Source organism: Falco peregrinus, chromosome 1 (assembly GCF_023634155.1).
Source record: "Falco peregrinus isolate bFalPer1 chromosome 1, bFalPer1.pri, whole genome shotgun sequence".
In the NCBI taxonomy this organism is placed as follows: domain Eukaryota; kingdom Metazoa; phylum Chordata; class Aves; order Falconiformes; family Falconidae; genus Falco; species Falco peregrinus.
The window spans coordinates 90,334,384-90,361,368 of record NC_073721.1 but is presented as its reverse complement, the minus strand read 5'-3'; the positions used below and the strand labels follow the sequence as shown (position 1 = coordinate 90,361,368).

The window sequence follows — 26,985 nt, the reverse complement described above, 5'->3', positions numbered from 1 at the left end:
AATGCCACAGCAAAATGGGCCCTGAAAAGAAAGCTGACCCAAAGCTTTGAAAACGGCTAAAATCCTGTGGTTTCAGCTCACTTTCCTTTGCTTTGATGGGAAGTGGAAGAAAGTACCTGCAACAATTGCACTTCTGACAAGTCATTCCTGAGTAACAGGCTACAGGCTAGAGAAGAAAACACCACCAAATCTCACTTCTTAAAGTAGTTTATTTTCTGTTGTACATGCTTACTGCATAGCAAAATAATGTCTATATATTTACATTATTTAAATTAATGCCATATTAATATAATAATATTTTAATGTTTTTTACTTCTCAGTACCAAATACTCAAAAATCTCTTCCATTGCCTCAATAACCTCTGTATGGGTTTCCTTTTTTTTAACAGTTACTTGAACAGCATGCTTGTGAACAAGACAGTGTTGATGACACCGGCCATAACAGAAAGCCTTGCAGTGTTTCATCATAGGTATCTTGGACAATATAAAGAATGAACAATAGAAGTTTTAATAACATTAGGATTATATGGTGTTATTGAAGAAAACCTATGGAAACTGTCTACAAATCATCTTCAGTGATTTAAATCCCATAGTTTTTATAGCTCATCTGCACACTTCTAGTGCATTTTTTGGATTTAATTATTTGAAGGTTTAATACAAATTTCCCATCTTAAATGTAACTTTATTGCTCCATTCAAGCTCTGATGAATAGAGACCACACAGTTGCAGTATGAGTTTACTTACGTCACCAAACTCCATTTTCCTTGGTGATCTTAAGGCTGTGACCTTAAGTGCTTTGGAAAGAACAAAGGATTTGGTGTTTTCAGAAGATTTTTAGATCATCTCCAACTCGGTTTTCAGTCAAGGTTCCAAGAGGTAAAAGTGCCTACTGACAATTCAGTACACTATGAGTTTATCATCTGTGTAACTCGGATCATAAATCCAGTCCAATTAGGGAAAAGCTATCTTTTATTAAAATCGCCCATATAAAATCTACAAAATAGAAAGTAGGTATTATTAGAGTCTGAAAAGGCCATTCTTAATTACTTGGAACTTTCAAGACTCCTATTGGCTTCAATTAGATTTCTAAGGCAGTTAGGTGATGCTCTTCTTCATATTCTCAGTTTCTTCCACTTCTATTTTATTCTATGATTATACCAGTTGTGCGGATCTTTCATATTTCCATTAAATGACATGGAAACTATTAATTATGCTTTGTGAATATTAAAAACTAAGTCTCTGAGCTTCAGTGTAGGTAGGAATGTAAATAACATTCACTCAAAGAGGGTGAATGAATGCTTTTACCCCAATGCAGAAGGAGTAAAGAATCTCTTGCTACAAAGAAAACTCAGCTTTCATGCAGCTGACTGCAGCCTTCCTTCTGCTACTGCTTCACCTTTTTTGAGTTACTTTCCATACATACAAGCTGATATAAACTAGCAGGGGCAGAGCAGTTGCCAAAAGGCACAGCTTGTCAATCAACAAAAATAATTTTGGATGACTAAACAGAAAAAAGTAAAAGCCCAGAAGATGGCCACGCCTAAACCCCCATTTGAATAATAGTCTTACAGGATTCATTTACTAGAATTTACTCAAATACAAGCCCCTCCTATCAAAAATCTAGTCAACAAACTGTATGGGTACCATGAGTAGTTGCACAATCCTGACAGTAGCTTCTGTACTGGGGCTCTATTCAGACAACTGTATGTACAGCTTAGACATGCAAACATTTCAAATGATACATGCATCAATATTCATTATTCAGCCATGAAAATGTAAGTATGCTACAAAGTGGGATTCAATAATGAAAAATGTCTGATAACATTAGAAGCATGTCTCTGTAGTTTCCACTAAGATCAGACTGTTGTTTTCCCACAAATAATGAATACTGCCACATGTTTATGCTGTGGACCAGTAACAGACGGATGTTGGTGGAGACTGGTATGTTAGAGGTTTTTTTTTCCTGTAATGAACAAATTGTGCTACGATGGTAGTGGGAAAACAGACTTTTTCCTTGGGTATTCACTTGAAATGGAAGTTCTTAAAGTGTCCAGGGAGTTTTCCATCTGCACAGACTGTGATTTTCTGCACCTCTTTGGGAATAAGTCATTGTAGAATTCCACAGCCTTCTTCTGGAAATGCTTCCCGACGATTACATATAGGACTGGGTTCAGGCAGCTGTTGCTGAAGGCACAGTACACTGCTACCTGGGTCACTATGTCATTGATTTCTCCCAGGCATTTGGAGGTGGGTGTGAGGTAACGGATTGTGTCGATGAACGTGCTGATCTGGAACGGAAGCCAGCAAACAATGAACAGCAAGAGCACGGCAAGGACCAGCATGGTGGCTTTCCTCTCTGTCTGGACTAACTTCAGTTTTTGTAGCTCACTACTTCGTAAGGCTTTGATGATTTGCGTAGTGCAATAGGTAATTACACAGAGTGGGATCACAAAGCCCACAACATTCAGCAAGCAGTTGTTTGCCGGCTCCCAGTAACTGGCTGGGTAAACAAGAGTGCAGGCTGTGATGTTGTATTCTTTGAAATACTGTAAATTTCTGAACAGCATTGTAGGTGAACATATGAGCAATGCACACACCCAGATCACAAAGCTGTTCCATTTGGCACAGACAGTTCGTCGCATCCGTCCAAGAGACATGGTTTTCACCAAGGCCAGATAGCGGTCGACGCTCACTAGTGTCAGGAAATAAATGCTAGAATAAAGGTTCATGTAACTCATTATGTTGACAGCTTTACAGAGGAACAGGCCAAAAGGCCATTGAAAGTTATTAGAAATATTAATAGCCCAGAAAGGTAAAGCACAGACTAACATTAGGTCCGCAAGTGCCGTGTTTGCTAGGTAAACTTCAGCCACTGTGCAGCGACTCTTGTGGAAACACAGGATGATGAGAACAAAGGAATTTTCTATTGCTCCCAGAATAAATATGAACCAGAGGAATCCAGGCTGAAAATCCTGTAGCCACTTCCACACATCTGGATTAATACATGCATATGGATTCAGCTGATGCACTCCTGAATTATTGTAGAAATTTGCCGGACTGACTGTGAGCTCTTTAGTGGCCACGGTGTTGTAAATTTGTGTAACATTTTCAGTTGTGATGGAAACCATTTCTGTACAGAGAAAAGAAAAGGGTGACATGAGATTGCTACATCTAGCTTATTGCTGCAAAAGACACAATAAAAAAAGCTGGCTCTGCTTTTCCTACTGTCCCAAAAAGTCAGCCCCAAAAGGCTGACAATTCTCTGGGTTGTGTTCTCATAGACACCCCACATGCCTGCACAGTTTCACAGACCAAACTGCTATGGACTGTGTGAAACAATTTCAAGTGGGTGAAACAGAGGGGATAAAGCAATAGCAGACATTGTAACCAACAGGTTAACTGAAGAGAACACTTACCAGTATTTATTCACTAGAACCAAGCTGCAGCAAGTTTTTTTAATTCTTTGAGGAGGCTCATCATTACTTTGTCTTCTTATCTTTGTGTATTGATAGCCATAGTCTCCTAAAGGACAGATGTACCTTGTGGGTCCTGTGCTGCTTGTTGTTAAGCTGCTAGTTTTGTGGCATGTCCCTCAACATTTTACATCCTTTCCTGTAAAGCAAGAATTGGGTGGAATTCAGTGGTGCTTCCTCCCCAAACACCACTGTATTTTTTCCCCAAATGTTATGACTATCACAGCAGAAATGTAGTTTGCACTGAGAAAGCTGTAAGAGCAAGAATCGGTGCAAGCAGTGTGCCTTTCTCAGCTTCTCACTGGGATCACCTGTCTATTTCTGTCTCTGTGGTACACTCTCTTTCTGCAAACAAGTCACAGAAGAGATAAATGGTACAACCTTTGTGGAGGAACTTGGTTTTAACAGTTCTGCAGTGGGTGGGTTGGCAGGTTGGCAAAGATGGTGGCCATCATGTAAGCCATCAGGCTGCAGTGAGCCAGTTTGGGTGCAAGACCGTGGTCTGAAAAACCAGGTGCTGTACTGTAAACATTCTATGGGTCAAAACAGTTTGGGGGCTTATAGGGAGGTATTTGTGGGCATAAATGCAGATGTGCCCTTAAATGTTACTAAAACCAAATGGGAGTGTGCAGCATCCACTCAGTACTGCTAAAACGTTAATTGTGTGTTTTATTGTGCTCTCACATAATGAATGCTGAGACATCATTCAAATGCAAGATTGCCTTCCCAGATCTGCACATATAGTTCTCCGGACTGGGTGGCAGAAATACTGTTTGTCTTTTTTCAGGTCTTTAAAATACCACTGTTTATATTATGGTTTGATTGGAAGCTTTTCAGATGTATTTTTAATCAAGGTATTTGTCTAATTCAGCCAGTACTCTGGCAGTAAAAAGGGGATGCATTTGTAATTCCTGAAAGGATGGGGTGTTCATTTGTACTCTGGTTACCGGATATTTTTGGTTGATGAGTGTCAGTGCTCAATATGCATATAAATGTTTGGCTGTTGGATGCAGAATTACTGAAAAATGGTGGTCATATTTTTTTGTACTTAGTTTTAATTAAGCACTGTAGTACCTGAGAAACAAAAGCAAAGACCGTATTTTAGTAAGTACAGTAATGGCAGCAACAAAGAAGAGTTTCTAGACCATAAAATTTATAGTACGGGTGTCAGGCAGGACAGGTCAACTGAATAAAACAGGCAAGTGGGACTGAGATCCTTGAAAGACAAGGTAACCTAAAATGGATTAATTAGCACAAAACAAAATGTCAGCAACACACATTTCCAATCCTTCGTAACTTGAGCAAAGGACAGTATTTGCATAAACTGGGTAACAGCATAAATATTCTCATTCTCCAAGTTCATCCTTCCAAATCCTCAACTTTTCAAGCCCATGTCTAACTGCAGGAACATATCTGCATCCTCTGTCCTGCCTGTTCACTAGCCTTGATACTGTGAGAACCACCTTAACCTTGAGATACCTATATCCTTTTGATTTCTGTATGTTTTCGACTAGTGTCTGGAGGATGGGTTGGTGGACCCTCCTTATTACACAGCATTACATGTTTTAGACAACTGTCCAGTGACCTGTGCTTTTGGTGACACTAGTTATCTGGGGCTTTTAGGTCTAGTGGATATGGATTTATTTGTTCCATACTGAAAGCAAACACCATCTGCAATGCCCACTATTCAAAATTGCCAATATTCTAATTTATGTCCCCTTCGTCTTCCAGGTGCAAGCAGCTACTGCAGGTTGTAAATGCTTTCATTGGAAATCTTATTTTTGTTTGAGCCCTTCCAGACATAGCGAAGCACCTGCACCTATAGTACATTTTTCTGTAACTTTATGTGTTCGTATTTCAGCACAATGGAATAAAGGACAACACTAGAAGCCTCATTGAAACACATACATGCTTGATCTGTTGCTTCTGCTTTATCCATTAGGCCAGACTGGATTAGTCCAACACAACTTTATTCTTGACAAGTTTATATTGGCAGCTCCTTATCACTTAGTTATTCTTTATTATCTTCCATATGTGGATAGACTGATTATTTAATATTTTGCTGTCATGTTTTCTGGATATTTAAATGAGAATGACAGGTTTGTAAACCTCTGGGTCCTGCCATCTGTGCCTTTTAAAGGTAGGTGTTAGTTTTGCCCTCTCTTGTCTTCTGGAATATTCCTGTTCTCTTGGTTTCACAGACGTAAAAGCTGATAGCAAAGATTCCCTCTCCTAACTCCTGGACCATGTCGGGGTGTGTTATATAAGATTCTGCCATTTTGCGTAATACTATATATTCTTTAATTTGTTCTTTCCCAATTCCCATAAATCGAATTGTTCAAATCAATGATCTTACATATCAGATCACAATCTTCATTTCTGAGAGGACTAACACAGAGATATTGAACTTATAATTCTCTGAGTTACTGATTCCTTTCGGTAACAAGCCTAGACTTCCTTCCATTATCCTTTTGCTTTTGATATATTTATAGAAACATTTTACGTTACCTCCTGTGTCCCCTATTAACTGCAACTCATTTTTGTCCTGATGTTTTTGGTATCTCCAATGTTCTAAGTTCTGAAATAACACCTCAGGTAGATAGTCATGTTTTTCTCTAATTAATCTCCCTATAGAGAAGCCTGACATCTAGGTGTTTATATTCATAAGCACTTAAATATCTCAAAGCCCAACTTTGTGGCTGTGAGAGATGCTACTAACAAATTGCAAAGAGCAGTTTCAAGTCTCCATTTCTGTGTATGCTGGCACTTTACACTGTAAAAACACATAGAAAGTGAAACACTAATGGATGATCCACAAAAGGTCATCTGAGAAAAGAGAAGTTCTGTTGGGCAATGCAATTAGCAGAAGCTATTTCTTCTGCTGGTAGCAGGCTGTGAACCCACAGAAATAATTGGAAGTGCATTATTTTGTGCTTTGAGGTTGGGTGTGCACACATGTTTAATAAGATGTTCATTAGTAATTCAGAGAGTGGTCATAAAGGCTATGTTGGAAATTTCTGTGTCTTTCCCTCATTGTATGACTAATAGAAAAACTGTGATGCAGCAACAGTGTGCAGGGGCTAGTTAGGATGTGACCAAGTCCCTGACATTTGGCTTCTAGAGACCTGCCTCCTTGGTCCTTAGCTCAAGCCCTTCCATAAAGCATTGGTGGAAATGCGGGAGTGAACAAGGTAAAATGTGCTAATGATCAGTTCACAAATCATATTAAAATTATGTGCTTCCTGCTATTTTCCATAGGACAGGAAACTCATTTAAAGTATGTACTTACTGTATAAATTATGACTAACACAGCTACAATTTAGGACAAGGAGTGATCTGCCATTTGCTATCACAGTGAAAATAAATGTGACCCCTTCACACACTCTACACAAATACTTTCTGTGCAATGCAAGACAGGCCTAATGTCTCAGCTGGAACTCTCAAAACGAGTTTGTTTGACAGTTTTGATTGAAACTGCTCAGCTGAAGCAATCTATCTTTATTGATTATAAGGGACTTCTGTGGGGGCTGAATTTGTCCCTGCTGAAGTTCACCTCTTACTGTTAGCTACCACCTTCTCCTCGACAGTCACTAAAAGCATTGTTATTGTCTCACGTTGTTCTAGAATATTTTTTTCCAATAGCACTGGGCACAAATAGCATGGTTTCGATAGTGGAGGGGTTGCAGGGTGCCCTGTGTGGGAGGTGGTGATGACCTGCCCAGTACTGGTGGCAGCCAGCCCTGTGCCCCCTGTCGACACTGCCTTGACCGAGGGAGGGGGGCTTTGGGGTCTGCTGGTGCAGGGATGCATTGAGCAACAGCTTGATCCTGCCAATGCTGCAAATGGAGAATTCTTGCAGAGGGACTAGGAAGAAGGGGTTAACCAGCTGTAGTTGCTGGGCTGTTGTATTGTCTTTACAGGCAAGTGGAGAGGGACCCCAAAAAGGTGGTGCTCACTGGTGCCACGACCAGAAAGTTCTGAGGGCTGGTCACAGTCACTAGCACACCTTGGTATCACCTTGTAACCTAGTGGGATGTCCTGCTGGTCAAGGACTGACCTGTATGTGTTGTACTGAGGGCATTATGCCTGAAGACAGATGTGAGATTGTCAGCAAGCCAGGGTTAGCATGTAGAGTCCAGGAGTGCAGTTAATATTGGAGTAAGTGTCCTGTGTGGAGGGAAAGTCTTCATGCTACAGCCATACGTGCTGGGTCCTATGGACGTTCTTGAAAGAAAAGCAGCAGGATATGATGAAGTGGGACAAAAAGCCCTTTAAGGATCAAGAGCTGTGAGCTAAGCATGGAAGGGCAGGGAAAAAATGGTCAGAGCTCGGTTAATGCCGCTACACTGCGAGCAAGCTCCAGGACAGCTAAGCAGTGTGATGCATTGCTTTAATCTCCAAATGCGGAAATGCCCATGATACCTCAGTTGAACTTCTTCCGTAACCCATTTTGGATCTGGATGAAGCTCTACAGCTACTGGACTCATGAATCTGTTAGTACCTCCACTAGTGCTGTTAATCTTTGCTTGTACTATGCTAAACATTTGCTTGTATGACAAGATATAGCAGATAAAATATTATGATGGCCTCAGTTATGTGTTTTGCAAGGACAAGGCCTGAAATGTATAATAAATATTCAGATTATTGCAGTGTTATCTCCAGTAATCTACTCTAAGGGAGCAAGGGAGGGACTTTCTAATGCACATATTCAAGTTGTTGTGACTTTTCTGGTTACCTGTTTTGAAGAAACAAGGTGTGAAATTTGTAATTAGCATATACTGAGATTGCCATAACATTAACTTGTTAATTTAGTCCTCAGGGACAAGAGATGGAGCATATAACAGATAAATGTTCAGGCTGTTACGATGTTAAACCCTGTAATGTGGTTTGCTGGAGCAAATGGTGAAATATTAAAAAGTGTAAGTACACAGTCATGATATTAACCTGTATAGTCTAATCTGCAAGGACAAAAGACAGAGCAGGCCCAAGGCCCCGCTAGTGTTCTACTCCAAATGAGGGATTTCTGTGATATATGTCCATTCACGATGAAGGTTGTCTCAAGAGCAGCTTAATTTTCCGTTTATTTCAGGGATTTCTTAACGAGGGATGGGCCTTGGAAGGAGAGGTATGACACCCAGTCTGTAGCATCCTTAACAGTATTTTATAATTATCTGGTTTAAGTGTCGACAGTGGCCAAAATTTTTTTTTGGATACATAGAGCTGGCTTGCCATACATACGTACAGCTCCATATACAGCTGGGCTTTGATGGCATTGAGGAGTAGAAAAGCTGGGAGGACAAACATCGTTTTGAGTGAGTGGCTACAAACTGACAGGGGTACTGGCTCACTTCTGACATGGTGCTTTTTTAGAAGACCAGTCAGCTACAGAAAGCAATAAGAAAACACCCAAGCACTGCCACAGCCTCTCCTCTAAACCTCTGTTTCTATGCAGAGCCAAGCCTGCTGTGATGCTATGTATTTTTTGTGGGGGTTTGTCCTCTGACCATCTCTGAGCCCAGCTTGGGCAGCTGTGTCCCCCCATGGTGCCTATTAGTCTGGCAGCCTTGCTTCTTCACGTTACTGTAAAAGCTACAGTATATGCAACAGAGGAGCTGTCAGAGCCATTAAGAAGAAAAAAGTTATCTGCCCAACAGATCTGATGTGACTAAAATAAGAAATAGCAGGAGTTTAAAAGCTGCCATAGGTAAGGGCTGTCGTCCACAGCATGCTGCATACAAGGAAGCCTTGTCCTGCTGACTATGTAAGCACTGCTGCTGCTTTCTCAGGAGCTCGGAGTGTAAACCTGATTCACCCAGTAAGTTGTTAAGAGGCTGTAGATCTGCCTCTAAACTGCCTCATTTGTGACCGTCTGACAGGTATTTTCTGGCCAAGGAGGGGTAGGTTTCATTTGAACAGCTTTGGAGGATTTGGTTCCAGGACAATGTCTGTTTGCAAGGAAAAGATTTTTTTATTTAGTAAGAGTTGTAACAAAACTATCTCAATGCATATTTTCTCCTTTAGCTCCACACCTACAAGTCTAGCAGGCCTGAAGCACATGTGATGGGATAGCGTTAGCAGAGGCATGGCTCAGCAAGAGCCCAAAGGTATGCTGGAAGACTGAGGTCATCTGTGATGGGTTTTTATTGTCAGAATTTAGTATCAACAAAAATATAGGCAAGACATCCTCCTTATAAATTCTATACCTTCTCTGTAAGGCTTATTTTCAAAGTTGGTATTTCAACCTGCTCCTCTTTCAACCTTTACTGCTGCAAAAAAGCATCTATCCCCCAAGAAGTTATCTATCCCCAGTGCACTGTCTCTTGTTTCCATCTAATCCAAACCCAGTGGGACTGCTTGTAGCCCTCTTTGGCCTTAGTAGGAGTTTCATTTGTGTCTCCATTTGACTGAATATCAAAAGGTAATTATGTGACTTTTGTGGCATCTCTGAAGCGTGCTCTGAAAGTTACTCAATGTCCTTTTATTTCTGTTTTACTGAGGAAGCATTCTTTATTTTGGAGAGGTAGAAGTGTCAGACATGTCTAAAATGTTCTGCTATTACTGACCCCGTGACTAATTTTTAATTTCCAGTCTTTGTATAATGAATCTTTAATGGGCTTTAGCACATGTGAGGTTGCAGGTTAGTGGATACTTTTTGCGGCAATGTTAGCTTAAACATTTGATGTTCTTCGTTCACCCTTCACTCTCCCTTTCCACCCTGCGGCTGCCCTCACAGTTCATAAGGCTTCATGTTGAACCAGATTGAGGAATTTGACTGGGACAAAAATAACCTTGCAAAAGAAAAAGTTACTTTTAATGCAAACAGACTCCTTAATCTGTCTGAAAATTAAGGCAATAAAGAAAAGATACAGAGGAGCTACCTCTCAAAAGTGGAATTTTTAGAGACCCTTTGGTGTGTAACCTTGAAGCACATGTGGAAGGACAGCCATTGCTCTGCAGTTCTCACTAAGGGTGTTTACATCAATTATGTCAGGGAAAATGGAAACAGAAGTTGTTCTGTTAACGTAGCTATTTCGATACCAATGAGCCTAAGGTGAGAAGATACTATTAATTTTCCCTCCTGGGTGAGAGATTAAACCACTCCCAATACTGTCTATTGCAATCAACTAAAGAAAGATGTGGCAAGAGCACAAGCCCAATCAAGTGCAGTGAAGCACTTTGCATAACATTTTTTTTCCATGTGGAAATCTTAAGTGTGCTCACTTTAGACTCTCCAGTGTTATACTTTTCCTAAAACATCCCATAATTTTTAGCCCCAAATAACTTGCGATGTTATTTTTCAATGCTGTTTATATATCCCATTCAATAACTGTGATGATTCTGACAAAGGTATTATTTATGTGTAAGATAATTATAATGAGATGGAGAGGGACAGAATGGCTGGACTGCTGTGAGTTGAAAGCTGGTAGGAGGAGGAAAATATGAACTGGTTTGGAGAGAATTACTGAACACAGGGTATTTGTATATGGAAAAAAGGCCAATTTCATTATGAACACTGTTTTGATTTAGTCCAGATTTGGTGATGGTGTTGGAGTCCCAGTCCATATTTGACCTGTGACTTGATGCCCTCAATATTTTAGAAACTTTTCTCCAGAATATTGCAAATGTCACCAAATCTTGATGTTGGTGCCATTCTGAAAGAGCAGTTTTAGTAAAATAATTTTATTTAAACTGAACCAAGAAATAATTGTTTTTAACATTAGAGGCTGTTCCAGGATCAAAAAACCAGGATCTTCAAGCTTCTCCAGCCACTAAATCATTCAATTTCGACCTTGTCAGCCTCAGAAGTTTTAAAGACCCAGCTGGATAAAGGCCAGAGCAGCATGGTCTGATTTCATAGCTGACCCAGCTTTGACAAGGTTGGACTAGAGACCTTCAAGGTCCCTTCCAATCTGGATTATCCTGATTTACTTAATTTGCGCTTCTTGTTCTAATACCTGAAACTTCCAGTTGTATTCAGGCTGACAAACAACAGCTGAATTTCAGCAGCGCATGCCTGAGCTCACTGGAGTGTCCTGGCTCACCAAGGTGCCCTTGTTCCCTGCAGGTCCTTTGGAGGCTAAGGATGTTCTGTTGAAAGCACTGTGGGAACTGGCTTTTGCTAAAGTTTTTTGGTGTTTTTATTTTTTTTTGTTTGCTTGTTTGTTTTCATATATATTGGGACACAAAATTGGCTCATCCAAGTCACAGAAGGAACCAGAGGAAAGTTTTTTTTTGGTGTTGGTAGAGATTCTCAGCCAGGGGCAGGAAGCAGCCCGAGTGCCAAGAAAGCAGAGCCTGCACAGCCAGGAGCTGAGCGACCAACGCTGGTGATAAGCCTGCCAAGTTAGTCTTCTGCATCAGGCTGGCTTGTGATGCACCGGGCTGTTGGAGCCATGTTTCAACATGTACCGTTCTGTTTACTTTTCTAATCTTTATGTTGCTTCAGTTATCTCCTTAGGTGGCTAGAAAAGAAAGAAAAGCCTAGAAAAAGAGTGAGTGAGAGACCTGGAAGACTTACCCGGAGGCATTAAGTCAGTGAAACAGGAGGGACGCACAGGAAATTAAAATAGAAATCCATTTTTATTGGCAACTTGGTCTGGCATAGCAATGGAGAATTTTGCCTCTTTTCTACAGAAAACTTGAGGGACTGTATTCAGTGTGTATGGAGGAGATGAAAAAAAATGTTATTTTGAGGGAAAGCAGCAGCCAGGTGTTTGGGAAGCAATTCAGGTGCTTGAATACGGGCATTTTGGAAAGCGCAGGCTGTCTGGGATGTCTGCATGGGATTAGTATGTGATACGGAACCTCCAAGTGGTCTTCTGGAGACAAATAAGACACCCTGGAGTTTCTGAAGCACGCCTAGACCCTGCAGGGGCTCCTTTACCCCTTGATGTTAGCATTAAGATTAGAGGGAGGGAGACATAACTCCACTGTGAAGCCAGCAAATCTTTGGGCTTCACAGAGCATTACATGGACTATAAAATAGAGCATTATAGTTCTAAAATGAAACATAGAATTATCACAAAGGAAGATAAGAAAAAGACTCTTCTTCCAGAAGAAATCATTAAAATAAAAGTTTCTGATTTTTAAGTAATTGAAAAATAGAATAAAGGAGGCTTGAGTCTATATTTGAAATGAGTGGGAGTCTGATGTAGTGCTCAATGTACCGGACCTTGGCTTAGTGCTGTTTTTAAGGAAAATTCCTGCTCCTTGTCTTTTGGGAGAATAGGAATGCTGTGTAAAGTTGGTGGTACCTTGGCAACAGCTAAAGCAGATGAGATACAAGCAAAGGTTTTTGTTTTTACTCTTTGGGTTTCTTCTGAAAAAGGTATTATCCATGGGTGAAATAGCAGGGGAAAAAACCAAACCTTCCTCCATATACTAATTTTTGCTGACTTTCTGACCTTTCAAAAATCTGCATGTCCATAACACCTTCCTCATTCCTGAGAACTCTGTATTCCTCAGTTGATTTAAAGCTTATCCATTATTTAGCCTTTGCTAACTATCTCAAAGGCAACATAAGCTAGAAAAGTTCAGCAAGAAATAACTTTGAATTAACCACTTTCCTTGGAGAAATATTTCTTCTTCCTTCTCTGAAGTATGGAAGAGAGAAAATACACGTTTAGTCAGAAATGTAATGCCATACAGCTCTGATCATCTGTCATTCCTATTGTGGTATCTATAAATACCATGTATTATTTTATTGTTTATTAACAGTAATTTTACTGAGAGTAATTTACAAATGTGAGTGGATTCAGTCACTCAGAAATCCTTTTCCCGTGAAAATTTCTCAGATGAGCTGCTATCAGGCTACATGACTTTATCCCAGTGAGTGGTGAGCACAAGGGCCAGACGGAGAGCTTGGGCACACTTATCAGGCACTTCTTAAAACAAAGTGCAATGAAGATTTAGTTACAGTTCTGTTGCATGTGTTAGCTCACTTAGCTGTTGTTTGGAGTTGTGTAATTTCTCTTGTATGAAAACCTTTCATAGATCCTGGGTTTCAGAAAGTATCCCCAAAAAGAATTGCCACTGGTGATACACAGAACATTCCTTTTGCAGAGAAAGGCTGCATCAAAGCTTCATTAAATTAAAAAGGGAAAGGTATAGGCAAGTAAATAATAGAAAATGCCAAATACCTTGAATACTATTCTAGGGTTGTTTTGAGACATATCATAGCAAGGTGCAGGTTGGACAAAGGAGTGAAATAAGAGGGTAAATCCTTCAGCTGTTTTTTTTTTACTTTTCTTTTCTTACCCACCCCCTCACCCCACCCCCAATAAACCTTCTGATAATATTTGAAAGGGTTTGGCAATAAGAGTAAATGAGGTCTGTAATCGTGGGACCAACAAGAACTGAAAATTTGATACATACAAGACCTGCACGTAGTGGTGTACTCAGAACAACAATTCCCTAAGTTAAGTTTAGACCTGAATAACTGGTTTAATGTTTTGTTTTCCTGGAGATTTCTATTATGTTAATGCTGTGCAGCTTTTCCCTTTATTTTGTACATGATGGATTAGTAAATGCAGTAGAACTTTCTGTACTTGTTCAGCAACTTTTACCATTGCAGTTCACAAGCAGAGAAAGAAGATCAATTAAAAAACTATTAAACTACTCTGAAAACATAAATCACTGTTTTTCTCTGAGCTCCCAGCACACACTTCAATTTCTGCTGTTCAAACAACTCTGATAAAATTTAAGTTGTTTTGATTTACTGAGTTACCAGCTTTCTCAACATGGTATATGTCTGTGAAGAAATGAAGTATAAGATGCTCTTAAGTCTAAGTGTTAATCAAGCATAAACCAATTTGTTCTTCTTTTTGTGGTCATTGGGCAGGTGAGAGACCTATTTCCAAGTCTCCATTCTTTTAACTTGGAACGAAATCTGGAACTCAGGTGATCCACATGCCTGTATGCTAAAAGGCCACAAGCTTATTGATTAATGTTGATTAAGACTATTTTTCTTCATGAAGATATTTCAAATTAGTATAAATACTTAAATAATTGTTGAAGCAGGGACATGAATGTGATTCTTCCATCTTTGGAAAAATCTAATTTATAATATAAATTTCATTATAATATAAATCTCACAACTCTTCTCTCTCTCCTCGTGAATATTAAATTACTTGCTGCTGTTCTCAAGTCTCTCTAACCTTTAATTCTCCAGCAGCTTAATCTTCATGGACTGCCCCCTCCTAACCCCTTAGATTTAGTGTGACTCTGCTCCAGAACCTGGTGTCTGGAGTCCTCAGTAGCTTTGTCTCCCTGAACCAAGCTGGTAAGTTTCTAATTCTTTCCCAGCAAGGCAAATTACTCTTACACAATGCACTCGTCACAGCTGAATCTATACTTTTTCTGTGTATATTGTAGTTTGTTTGCTCCAAACTTTTTGGCAGTTGAGAAAGGTAATATTCAAACAGTAGAAAACTGACCACAAACTCACTCTGCAAGGCTGGCAGGATATTTGGTTCTGTTCTTTTTGGCATTTCCCCATATGAGAACAGATGAGGTTAACCATGAGCACTTGTTGCCCAAAGTTCAGCCAACAACCAACATTTAAGTTAGGGTTAGGGTCAGGAGAGAGAGAAATCTAGGAGCTTCAGTAGGAGTGGAACTGCAAAAACACTGCAGAAGTGAACAGTCGCCCAAATGAGTTCTTCCCTGAGAACTTTTTAATGGGAACCATGGCTGGTTGTCATGGTCTGAGACTCAGTCCATGCCGAGGGTTCAGGTTTGGGCTAGGAAACTCACAGACTATGCCTGCTCTTTCAGAGGTAGGGTGAGCCCTATCATGCCTATACATGTGTTTGTCACACTTTTGGCACTGTCTTATCAGTGCTCTGTGTTTTCCTGTGTGTATGACACTGGAGCAGCCTACTTTTGCACACTGGTATCTTGGGTTTTGTTGACAGCATTTGCTTTCAGAAAGCTGTGAGCGTATCACTGAGCTTAGGGTCCATCTGCTACCATAACCGACTTTGTTCTTTTGGGGTTTATCTACTTGATCTTCATATTTGGCCCAAAATGATGTTTTGTATTTCAGTCTTGGTAAGGTAAGGGGTAGTGTGTCAAACTTTGCAAACAGCATCAAGCTTTTCTCTTCTTTTTCTCAGGTTCCTTGCTGCCTTTGAGGGCAAGCACTACTTTACAGCAATAACATAAGCAGGAATGTTGCTACTTCCCTAGTAGCTGCTACTTCCCTAGGAAGGCATTTTAAATAATGCCAGAGTAGGACACATCCCTGAAAGCGCTGGTTTAAGATTCCCACTCAGCTCAGCTTTCAGGCTGAGTGGCTCCCTTTCTCAAAGGCACAGACGGAGGAGGTGCTGAGGAAAATGGAGAAATGAAGATGGCAGATGTAAATCAGGGGAGGGGCCCTGGCAAATTTGCAGGTCTCGCAGGTGGAGGCAAAGAGAAATGTACCTGATGAAGACAGTGCTGTCTGGGGCCCTGATTATTGCTAGGTAGAAATAAGTAAGGGACAATACACTTGCTTTGTAGTATGGGTGGAAGAAACCCAAAGTTTGGTCTTACTTGCTGAGTCACTAGCTCACTAGCTTCTATCATTAGCCAAAAGGCCTCTGCCCAACAGGTGCAGTGATCAGATAATGTTTTGCTCACATTTTTCATCTTTGCAGGGTTTGCACTCAACATTGGACCTGTTGCTGAGAAGGTGATCATCTATTAACATAATTTATTCCTGATCCTAGCTGGCTTGCTGCCTAGCTTGATAATATCTCCCCCTTTGCACTGTTTTGCAAACAATGATGGATGGGAGCAAGCCTAACTGCACATTTGTAGAGGGAGAAGCAGCAAAAGCACTGCTTGGAGTGAGAGTAACATGCTTTGGCACCAGGAACCACGCAGGGCTCACTGTCGAGTGGCTGCGGCTGCTGGGAAAGACCAAGCCTTGTCCCAGGGCTGAAATTTTGCTTGTCCCTTAACCCTCCTGCGCTCATGGTGTCTGTCTACAAAGCTGAATGATCACAACTCATGCAGTTTAACTGAAGTACAAAGACAAATGAGACACTGTAAACTTCCTGACTTCTATGATATGACACGTAGATTTACTAGGTTGGAATAGGGTCAAAGGAAGTAGTGTCCCCTCCCTTGAGCACTGCAGGCACCACAGGAATTCTCTGTTGTAGACAAGGGACTGCTGTACCCCACCAGCACTGCAAAATTCAAAGATCTTTAAGCACTAATGATGTGAGGCCAGTTTAATATCCATTGCAGGAATCTGATGTCATGTGAAACAGCAGGTCTGATGGTATCAAACACTACAATGTATCTATCAAGTGGCAGACAACACCTTGAGCCCAGTGAATAGCTAAGGTAACCTGTATCCACTGATAAAGAAATAAAATGCTAGTGATTTTATCAAAACTGGCTCGTGCAGCTAGATTGTATTTCTTCGTTAAAGAAAGAATTTCCTGCTTTAGAAAACAACCTTTCCTGACACCCAGATAGATCAAAACTACTGCAACTACTATGCTGAAACCAGCTAAGTTAGAAAAGAAATAGGTGAATTTTAAACCAGTGATGACATTTTTTGAGATGTGGGCTGGAGGAACTGTTCTTAGGATAGGTTCTCAGAACAGGTCTTGGGGTTCAACTAATTGGGTAGTTATAAATTACTCTCAGTATGAAAGACAGATGAGTAGTGATGAAGTGTGCCAGTGACATAAATTGCTTGATATCTTCATTACAGACAACAATGGGAATATTCTGCAGAAAACACTGGACAATAATAGAGCAACAGAAGTGGAATAATAAGAGGAGAAAACTGTAAAGCACTTCTGTTCCCCAAGATGTAGTAACTGGTGCTCCTTTATTTGCCTTGCTATAGCAGAGGCACAGAAGAGCTCTTCAACAGTGCACAAACCTCCACTTAAGGCTCTCTCGCTGATATGCACGTGGATGTCCTCTAAAGCTTTTTTGTTTGCTGCGTTACTCCTAGCAGACCTCTTCAGCTCAGTTTACCCACTCCTTTCTCTTAGGAACAGAAATACTGCTCTTTTCCCTGGGTCGCAGCTCTAAGTTCTCATGATTAGGCAAAACGTGAGGGTCTAATGGCCAAACTATTTGCCAATATTGCTCCCTTTGCACATTAAATACTTAATGGAGAGATCTGAATTTCAGATGGACTGGCTCTGTGCCCTGAAACCACTTTGCTTCTAACACCTTGAGAACATTGTGGCAGCCATTTAGAAAAAAGGCAGAGATTTGACATCTCCAGTGCCTCCAATTGCTGTTGTCAAGGGTATTTGCAATAATGCAACATTGCCTGTGAATTTTCACCACTGGCTTTCACCAGTATGGCCTTAGAGAAAAGCCTGACTGTCTCCGATAGCAAAGATTGGAAGTTCATAGTATGTGTGGCTGAATGGTTGCTGTTCCAAAATCTAGTAGTTATTTCTTTGACAGCTACTGCTTTCCTCATTTCTCATCATACAGGTAACTGATTATTTTACTCTGGAGGTGATTAAGTCTCTGCTGCATTTTATGGAACCATAAAAGATGTTCTATACTGTCATATTATGGCTGCAAAACAAATTTGCAAATACAAAGTCACCCCCACCAGCAGCTGGCCATGTTTCAGTCACTATGACTTTTTCTATTGCTGAGCCACATGCTGATGGCTGTGTGCAAGCAGAGGAGTCTGTAGTGCAGAGGACATTGCAGGCAGCATCTCTCCTCTCTATAAATTAGTAATAATGCCTTGTGTTCTCTTAATGCCTTCCACCAAAGGGATGTACGGACGGCTTCACTGAATAATAGTGCAGTTTTCAAATGTCATGTTGGGCTCTGACAACAGAACAGGCTAGAAAGTGTGATTAACTATATAACATTCAAGTGAAATTACAGCCTTAATTTCAAGCGGGTAGAACTGAGAGGAGTTGATATTTATCCAGGTTGTTCAAGTTAGCACCTCTGTCACATGGGCTTCTTAAGACAGTCTCAGTTTAATTTAGAACCTCTGACAACAGCTGTGTATCTCCAAACCTACATTAAACTATAACCTCAGATTTCAATCTTCTGAAAAGCTTTTCTCATGGACCATCCCAGTGAATGATCCCCAGCATCACTGGTTTGTGTCAAAGAAGGCAATACAAGCATGACATGATACTCATTGCCTAAATGGCAGGTTGTCTTTGCTAAAAGAATTGGTGTGGTTTTTGATTTTTTTTGAGTTTTTTGTTTGGTTGTTGTTCATTTTGTTTTTGTTTTTGTTTTTAATTTCATACTTTTAAGAACTTGTAAAAGCAGAGTGCAGCAGTGCAAGCACTGGTGAGCTCCCTTCTCAAGGAGAAGTCTAGTTTGGAAGGTGCTTCACTTCCTAAATGATAAACTTCAGAGAGCCATCTTGCCTTGCCCTTCCTAGGTCACACATGTCCTGCTATGCTGTTGCTTGAGCAGCTGGGACAGTCATTTCATATTATTTTAATGTATCTGCTCCTGACTTAGCCAGTGCACGAAGCATTTGCAATTGGAAAGAGGTCAGTTTCCAGATATCATGGTTAAAAATCACCACAGTTTGTATTTTGCAAAGGAAAGCTCAAAAACCAGATGTACAAATTGGAAACAGGGTATGTGTGTGTGTGTGTGTGAGCAACTATAGTGAACTTCAGACTGTATTGCAATTTCCTTGGCAGTCACAGTAGATAAAAATTGGATGTACATCCAAATGTAGCCTGTTTTTTCTGCTGAAAACCCAGGGGGACTCTAATGTCAACAGTTCCTAATACACCGTATTTCTATTGGAAGAATTAAGAATTCAGATACATGATGATAGGGATTTGGTGATTGTACAAAAGTGCATGTGGCTTTCAACACTCAGAGGTCTAGGAAGTTCAGGACACTTCTTCATTTGAGAAGTGGGGTAATGCACAGCACATATTCGCAATAGTCAGTGTTTGGATTACAATTTTATTTTTGCCTTTTCATGCTTTGCCAGTGTTCTGAAATTAACGTGTGTATTAATTTATTGTCTCCTGTTGCTAACAAAGGGATGACATCTGAGCCTTACTGGAATCTGGTGCAGCCAATATGTATTTCACTCTATATACATGGGTTTTGAGCCCCGGTGTTCACCACGATATGCCCATCTGCTCTTTCCAGAATGTCAGAGCCAACCAAAAAAAAAAAACAAACACGGTGAGAATTTAGTTAGATAGACATATTCCCTTAGTATGTGCCACAGCTCCTTCAAAGAACTATTGCACCCAAAGCTAACAAAACCCAAAGATCCTTCAAAGATTGGGCAGTCACATGGTGTTGGGTTGTCATCGGGTGGCTCTGCAGGCTGACACAAGATCGGAAACCTTTTCCTGTCTGCACAACGGTAGCAAATGATAGATCACACTTTCTGGTACCTCACACTCACGTGTTATTACAGCTCTGGAGGAGATATTTTATAAAATGTTGGAGGAGGGGAACTTTCTTTTTGTATTAAAATGACTATCAAACCAGAAAGTGTCTGGAGAAACTGATTTTAAAAGGAAGATTTTTCACAAAAAATTGGGGGAATTTAACAGAAAATATTTTGAAGATGTCATTTCTGATCTTGAACAAAGAAGGAGACATCCTGAATGCTAATAGCTTAGCAGGAGCCCCAGATTCACTCTTGCCCTGTCTGGCCAACCAGCCAGTTTATTATTTTTACGAAGTGTAGCAGCTTTGAAAAAGAGCATAAAAGAGCCCAACTTGCCCAGCTTATCTGCCAGGCACTTGCATAAGAAAGAGGATGCCTTGCTCAAAATCCCTGATCTGCGCTACCCATTCCCAGGCAGCTTTCTCCTGTGCATGTGCATGTGCATGTGTTCTGTGTTTTGGTTCCTTGCTTTTGTTAAAAATGTCAAGATTCTTTAATTCTGGATGGGAATTTCACTTCTTCCTTCTGCCTTTCCCGATTTTTCAGTGAAACAGATATTTTGTCTTCTGACCAGCTTTGTTAATTTTGAAAAAGGTTCTGATTTCAGTTAATCATGTCACCTTTGAACTTCTGTACCATCACTTTTGCAGCTGCTGTAGACCAGAAAGCGCTGTGTAGAATCGCACTTGACAGTTTTCTGCAGCAGGCAGCAAAGGCTTGTGGCGGGGTGTCAGGGCAGGAAGAAGTGAAGAGGAAATGAGCAGATGTGAGTTCTGGAAGAAAACATAACACTGCTAAGGAAAACAAACAGAGGAGAAATGCTGCTGCTCAGAAGGAAGCAAGAAGAAATGGAAGGAAGGAAAAAAAGGGGGAAAAAAGGGTTTAATTTCCCAAAAGGGAAAAGGGTTCCGAAACAAATAATGAATAGGGATTCCTGCCTGAGTCAGTTATATACCAAAGTTATGAGAGTTTTATCTGCAATTTTGATTTAGAATGTTATAAAACCTATATAGTTACACAGTTTGGATCCTTATTTTACCTGTCTTCAAAATAGTCCAAAATTTGAAGTGATTTGATTCTTGTATTTATGCTCAAACTTTTCTTTGATTTTTTTAAGGTTATTTGACCAGAGTCCATTTATCCTAAATCATACCTTATTAAATGTGTTCTATTTAACCCTTTTTTAAAAACAGACACAAATGTGCAGTGGAAACTACTTCTACAGTAAACCTGTCTATAGTGGTACATGACACAAAGTGTAGCAAATGGAACTCCAGATGTCTCATACTGTAAAGATATGAGCTGTAATCATGATTTGAGTGCCAATTTGTAGATTATGTCTATTGTGGAAGAAAACAAATTGCTGTCTTCTTACATTCCAAAAAAACCTAACGTTCCAAAGTGTCGCAGGAAACACCTACACAAAACTGACTCCACTTTGTTACTTCTACTTCCTTCTGCTTCTGGAAAATGTCCCTTTTGCTGAGCTGTCTGGCTGCAATTTCTTGGTTATAATGTGACTCTTTTAATGGGGAAAAAAAAGGTTTCTCAGAGGAATGATGTAAGCAGAAGGTGAGAGCCCACAGCTGTCTTATGCAACATGCCTGTACATGCTCTTTATAAAAAAATACCTATGTTATAAATTAAAACTTCTGTGAACAATACCCCAGCCATTCCTGAATTGCATTGATGTCTGATTCATTATGACTACTTTAACCAGGTTGGAATAGTAACAACTTGAAAATTAACTTGCAACTCACAGAGGAAAAAAGAAAAGAACTATTGAGAAAGCTCAGATTCTTATGACTTGGAAATTTTGGCATTAACTAGAAGAAAAAAAGCAAGAGCCTTGCCCAAGCAAAGAAGAAATAAACAAACACAACGGTCTTCATCCTAATAGATGGACACATCAGAAATGTCTGATGAAAATATTTGTTTAGCATTTTGAACAAAATAAAAATCTGAGAATGAGGAAAAAAGTGGTGGAGGCTCCTTGTAGGATTGTCCCCCAGTAATGGGTAGGACAGGGTTGCATGGATAGCATGGTTATGCAGAACATGTATTTTACTTCTCTGACAAGAAGCTAATAAATCTCTGTGTTTGTCTATATAGGTGTATATATCTGTGTCTATATATACATCTATGTATGCAGAGAGAAAGGAGAGAGAATTTCCGCAAAGCAAACATTTCCTGATCACCTTTATTGCCAAAACTAATTTGCCTGCTGTTTTGCTGTTTACTGTGGGAGAAAGTGGTTTGTGAGTTCCCCATGCTGGGCACTGGAAGCACCAGGCACAGCAGAACTTTCTGGGTGATGCCAAGGAGAACAGCCACCTGTGAGCTGGTCTTGAGCAGGTAAAGTGGGATTCTGTACGAGTAGCATGTGGCAGGGCTCTCCAGGGTACAAACACCGTGTGTGGAGGGTTTGATTTAGATGACTCGGTCTAAGGAAATAAAGAAATAAGAAATCCATCTTTGAGCTCAGACATCACAAACTGAGTGAGACCATCATAACAAAGAACCTGATGACACTAGACAGGTTGTAAGATTCACTGGCAGAAGTTCAGCATCGAGCTCAAGCTGTACAGTTACAAAGGCTGAAATCTGACTTGGAGTGTATTTTGTGTCCCACAGCAAAGTTCACCTGTTGTGATAGATAAAGGAACACCCTCTGCACAGGTTTCTTTCTTGTCTCCTGACTTCACAGCCGGGAAACATAAGCATTTCACAGACCTTCCCTCTGGCAAAAAAAGCCAGAAAAAGCACGTGGCTGTGCTATCATGTTTGGTAAGCAGGTTACTGGTGAGGATATCACTCATCTCTTCTCATAGATCTGTAAGACCTCATCTGCTATAAATTGTCCTCACTCTGCTGATGTGGACGGCACCAGGAGAATTCTATCCAGCTGAGGACCTATCCTGTGTGGCTAATTGTACCATATTTTATGTCCCTTCATCTGGTTGGTTGCTCGGCGTGCTGTTTGCCCCGGTCTAGCAGGTAAGACCCGGAGCACAGCTCTGAAGATATTGCCATAGTGTCTGTGTTCTGCTGATGACCGGAGGCTTTGGTGATAATCAATGTGCAAAAGCGCGGTGCAAGCACAGGGACAGGCTTTGCCTTAAGGAGCTTGTAATCTAGGCAGAAGCCAGCTATAATACAGAGTGTAGAATATAGCTTGTTACGGGAAAAGACTGCTGGAGAAGGAGATGAGAGATGCATGCAGACCTGGGCTAAAACCTAGTGACATAGACTGCAATATTTCTGTCTTCCTACTTGCTTGTTTAAGGATCAGGTCCCACCTTTGAATTATAAAGACTTCACAGCTGGTTTTTGTAAAAATGCTCAGAGGACCTGATTAAACACTTCCAGTTTACTGGCTTGCCCACTACCTGCAGGCAGTTTACCCTTCACATTAGGAAAGTGGCTTGGGTTATTGCTCTGCTCTGTGTGTGTGGGCAAGGGGCTCACATGGCCCTTCTGGAGGGGAACCTGCTGCCTTTCCCTCGTACCCCATGACACTTGAAAGCAGCAGCCTTTCAGTCAGTCAGACAGCGCATAGGAAATCATACAGCCACGGCAAAGGGACAGAGCACCTCCAGAGGCACAGGGGTGTGGGTCCCAACAGCAACACTGCAGGAGGAAAACCATCTACGGCCAGTTCTGCCTCTGGGCATGCATGTATAAGTCCTGTTAATATTAAAAAGACCTGGACCCCTATCCATAGCTCATTCTTTTTTTACGTCATTTACCTGTAATCTCAGATAACGTGAGTGGGAGAAATGGATTTCTGCATTTTGACAGCTCCATTCTCTGCAAATCAGCCATAGTCTGAAGTCTGTCTTTGCAGCACTATCAGCACTCTGGTGTACCTTCGTGTGCAAAGCTCAGCACTAGTGGATCTGCAGACCCGGTGATCAGATTTGTTTGCAGGGATCACAAAAACCAGCCCAACCCTGCTGAATCGAGATGAGGAGTTAAACATGTAGGGGAGGTAAATACAGAAAAGCAGCAAAAGTAAGTCAAGTCCACCCCTTCGGGGAACATCAAGAGTCCTGAAGCCACCATGTCTGAATGTGCTGGATTTGCTTATCATTGGACTGAAGGCAGCATGCTTCCAGCAGGTAACTTTGCTCTTCATCGTTTTCTGGTCTGTGTCCCATTTGTGCCTCTCCCCCAATATTTAACTCCTTAGTGGGGTACTCAACCATGACCACGGTCCCTCCGTCCCAATGCACTAGCATTACTCCCAAGTAAATGAAGCATCACTGCTGTGGTGGTCACTAGCAGGTGCAACTTTGTCTGCGTGACGACAGCAGCTTGCAGAGCCCAAGTTTAAAGTGTTGCTGTAGTGCTCTCATCCTCTGCGCCTTCCCATTGTGGCTGAGCCTACCTGCCTTGGGGCTGTCAAGGTGCAGAGGCGCTCTCGCCTCCTTCCATCCCTGCGCGGGGACACCCGGCTGCGGGGTGTAGCTGGTCCAGCACCTGCCTGCCAGCTGCTGGGTCTGTGAGCCAGCACCCAAAGCCTGCACTGCAGGGTGCCATTCCCTCCCCCTGCCCATCCACACGGAGTCCTCAGACTAAGGGGAGCTTCTGTCTCCACTTTAAAGTACCCACAGCTGTGTGTCAGCCAGGCAGAGGCACAACTTCTCAGCTCAATGCATGAAGTGTCATAAACACCAGAAAGAAATATAAACCTTTAGATAAGGGGGGGGGGGGGAAGAACAACTGAAACATACGGAATACTGGGAGAGAGTTTAAGAAAATGTCAGTGGCATTAGGAGAAGCCTGGCTTGTGCGTAACTTTTAGAGAGGTTGAGTTTTTAGCTAATGACATTAATTCTCAGGGTTGTCTTAATTTTATATTGGTTAGCATTGCTAATGAGTTCTGGTGTACTTTTGCTGTTGACTTGATTGCTATGAGGGAATTTGTTTTGAAAGCAAAACACGATTCTCTGCTGAGTTTACCTGGATTTGCAATATTACATTTTTTCCTGCTGTGGCTTTGAAAACAAGTGGGATTTAGGTGTCTAAGAGCTTTTTACCCCCTTCTTTTCATGAAAAACAGACTTTCAAACACTGACTATTCTTAAGCAGTGAATTTTAGGGTCTTCATACTGAATGTGCTAAAATTCTCCCAAATTCCTCATTTTCTCTCTGAGAAAAGACTTCAACTATTACATACCTGTGAGAATTTTTTACAGCTGTGTTCCAGTGCAGTGATGAGATTCTTATTTCAGGAAGCTCTAACCCAGTAGGAAAGGCAGGTTTTTTTGTTGGATTGTTGGTACAAAACGTTCAGGTAACTCTGAGTAACACAGTTAATCTTGTTCTAGCACGTATGGGGCCCAATGACAAAGATTTTCTGGAGCTGGCTCTGCTCTGGCTGTTCCAAATTCTTTATTAACTTGGGTATGTTTATCTCTTCTCTGTGTTTTCAGTATTCACACTGAAAACACAACAAGTATATTTGGAAATCTGTAAATGATTCTGAAGTGTGAAGATGTTTCTCTTAATTTTTTTCTTAACAATTGCATATTCTCAGAGAACAGTATAGTAACCATATGACTGATATTACCCAATATCCTGATACTTTAATCTTAGAGACTCTGCTGTAAAAATAGATATTTTTTTTTCCTAGATAACTGTCTTCTAGCTTCTTTAAGGAAATATGCACAACTGTTCAAGATAAAAGTATATTTTTATCTTAGGAGATAGCATCTGAAAGATTACATACAGTGCATTAAAATAAGGCTTTTAACGACAAACTATTTGAACTCCTTTGGTTTTATGACTATTTTGTTATTATTATGCTAAGATGGCTGCTTAGGATACCAAGTAAATGGAAAATGAAGAGCTGAAAGTATAGCATATATTTCAGCCTTCGGTCTTTTCATTATATGATCATAGTTAGAATCCCAGGTCTAAGATTTTCTTTGTTTTCTTCTTAGTAAGATATGAAAAATCTTTAAAGGTTGAGTCTTTACCGTTCAATCAGTGAAGACAGGGCAGGTTAGCAGTGTAAGGGACACGCATGCACACACTTCCTGCCCCACAAAGTTTACAATCAAAATAATAAACACAGAGAAAACGATCAGTACGTACAGAAAAGAATTGCCTTTAGTATCTCCCTACTATTTTGTAGGCAATTTCTCAGCTAAAAACAAAGTTAGCTGCTTGCACTTTCTGTTGTTGTTTTTGTGAGATGAAAGAACGCGTGCCCATGGTGTGACTAGAGACGTGGAATGTCTTCTGGAGAGAAAAAATCCTTACCCTCCAGTAGCTCATACACTGAATATTATCTGTGGCAGGTGAAAAGCCCTGTGCCCTTGATATGCTGGGTACTTTGAAATAAAGCATTTTTCTGTAAACGTTACAGCTCTGTAAAACCTGACAAGTTACAAAATCACATTAGGAATAATTACTTTTCTCCTCTGTGTTCCTGGAACACTAATTACATCAGCTCTTTTTCACTGAACCAGAAATATATTAAGAATTCAAGAAGTGGTTTCCAAGAAGCAACAAACAATACCGAATGTAATTAATGAGAACATTTTATATTGAAGTGGGAACACATACCTTGACTGCAAATTCACCACTGAGCAGGTACAAACGAGTGAAGTGCAACACGTCTCTGGGAACAGCCAAGCTCCTTCTGTTGTTTGAATGAGTCTAACTTCTAGTTTTCTGCCCCTCCCTGAACCGAACAGACTCATCCCTCTGTTGATGACATCATATTCCTGGATTTTCTCCCATACTATATTTTAAAAGCAACATTTGTCTAATGTAGCCAGTATGAGACAGCTGATATTTTTGAATATGAGTGGTAAACAACACAAATCCAGGTAAAATACTGATGTGCCACAGTATGCATGTAAAACAATCATTTGTTTGCACAGCAGCTGCCAGAATTATGTGTGACCACACACACACACACACACACACACACACAGATCTGATCCTGATTTTGCTGGATGGTGAATGCATTTCTTTTTACTGATGTTGGATTCAATCAAGAGCTAAACAAGTCAGCTCTCTGGAGGATTTGGATCTTTAAACCAGAAAATATCAAATACCTCATTTACAATCTAACATACTTTTTTTTTCATGGGAAGAAATTCACTGTTTATGTTTCTGG

The 26,985-nt window shown here is 40.7% G+C and overlaps 1 protein-coding gene across 1 annotated transcript; it reads right to left on the bottom strand.

Annotated features, from left to right (window-relative positions):
• Positions 1-275: 275 nt before the first annotated feature.
• Positions 276-26,518, bottom strand: BDKRB2 (bradykinin receptor B2). The gene is made up of 2 exons (XM_005230595.3): positions 26,427-26,518; positions 276-3,129 (listed from the first exon to the last, which is right to left on the bottom strand). Exon 2 carries the CDS (start codon positions 3,125-3,127, stop codon positions 1,982-1,984), a length of 1,146 nt encoding a protein of 381 aa, XP_005230652.2. The 5' UTR covers positions 3,128-3,129; positions 26,427-26,518; the 3' UTR covers positions 276-1,981.
• Positions 26,519-26,985: the final 467 nt, after the last annotated feature.

Coding starts and splice junctions, on each gene's coding strand:
- BDKRB2 (XM_005230595.3), bottom strand. CDS start 3,127: ATGGTTTCCATCACAACTGAAAATGTTACACAAATTTACAACACCGTG.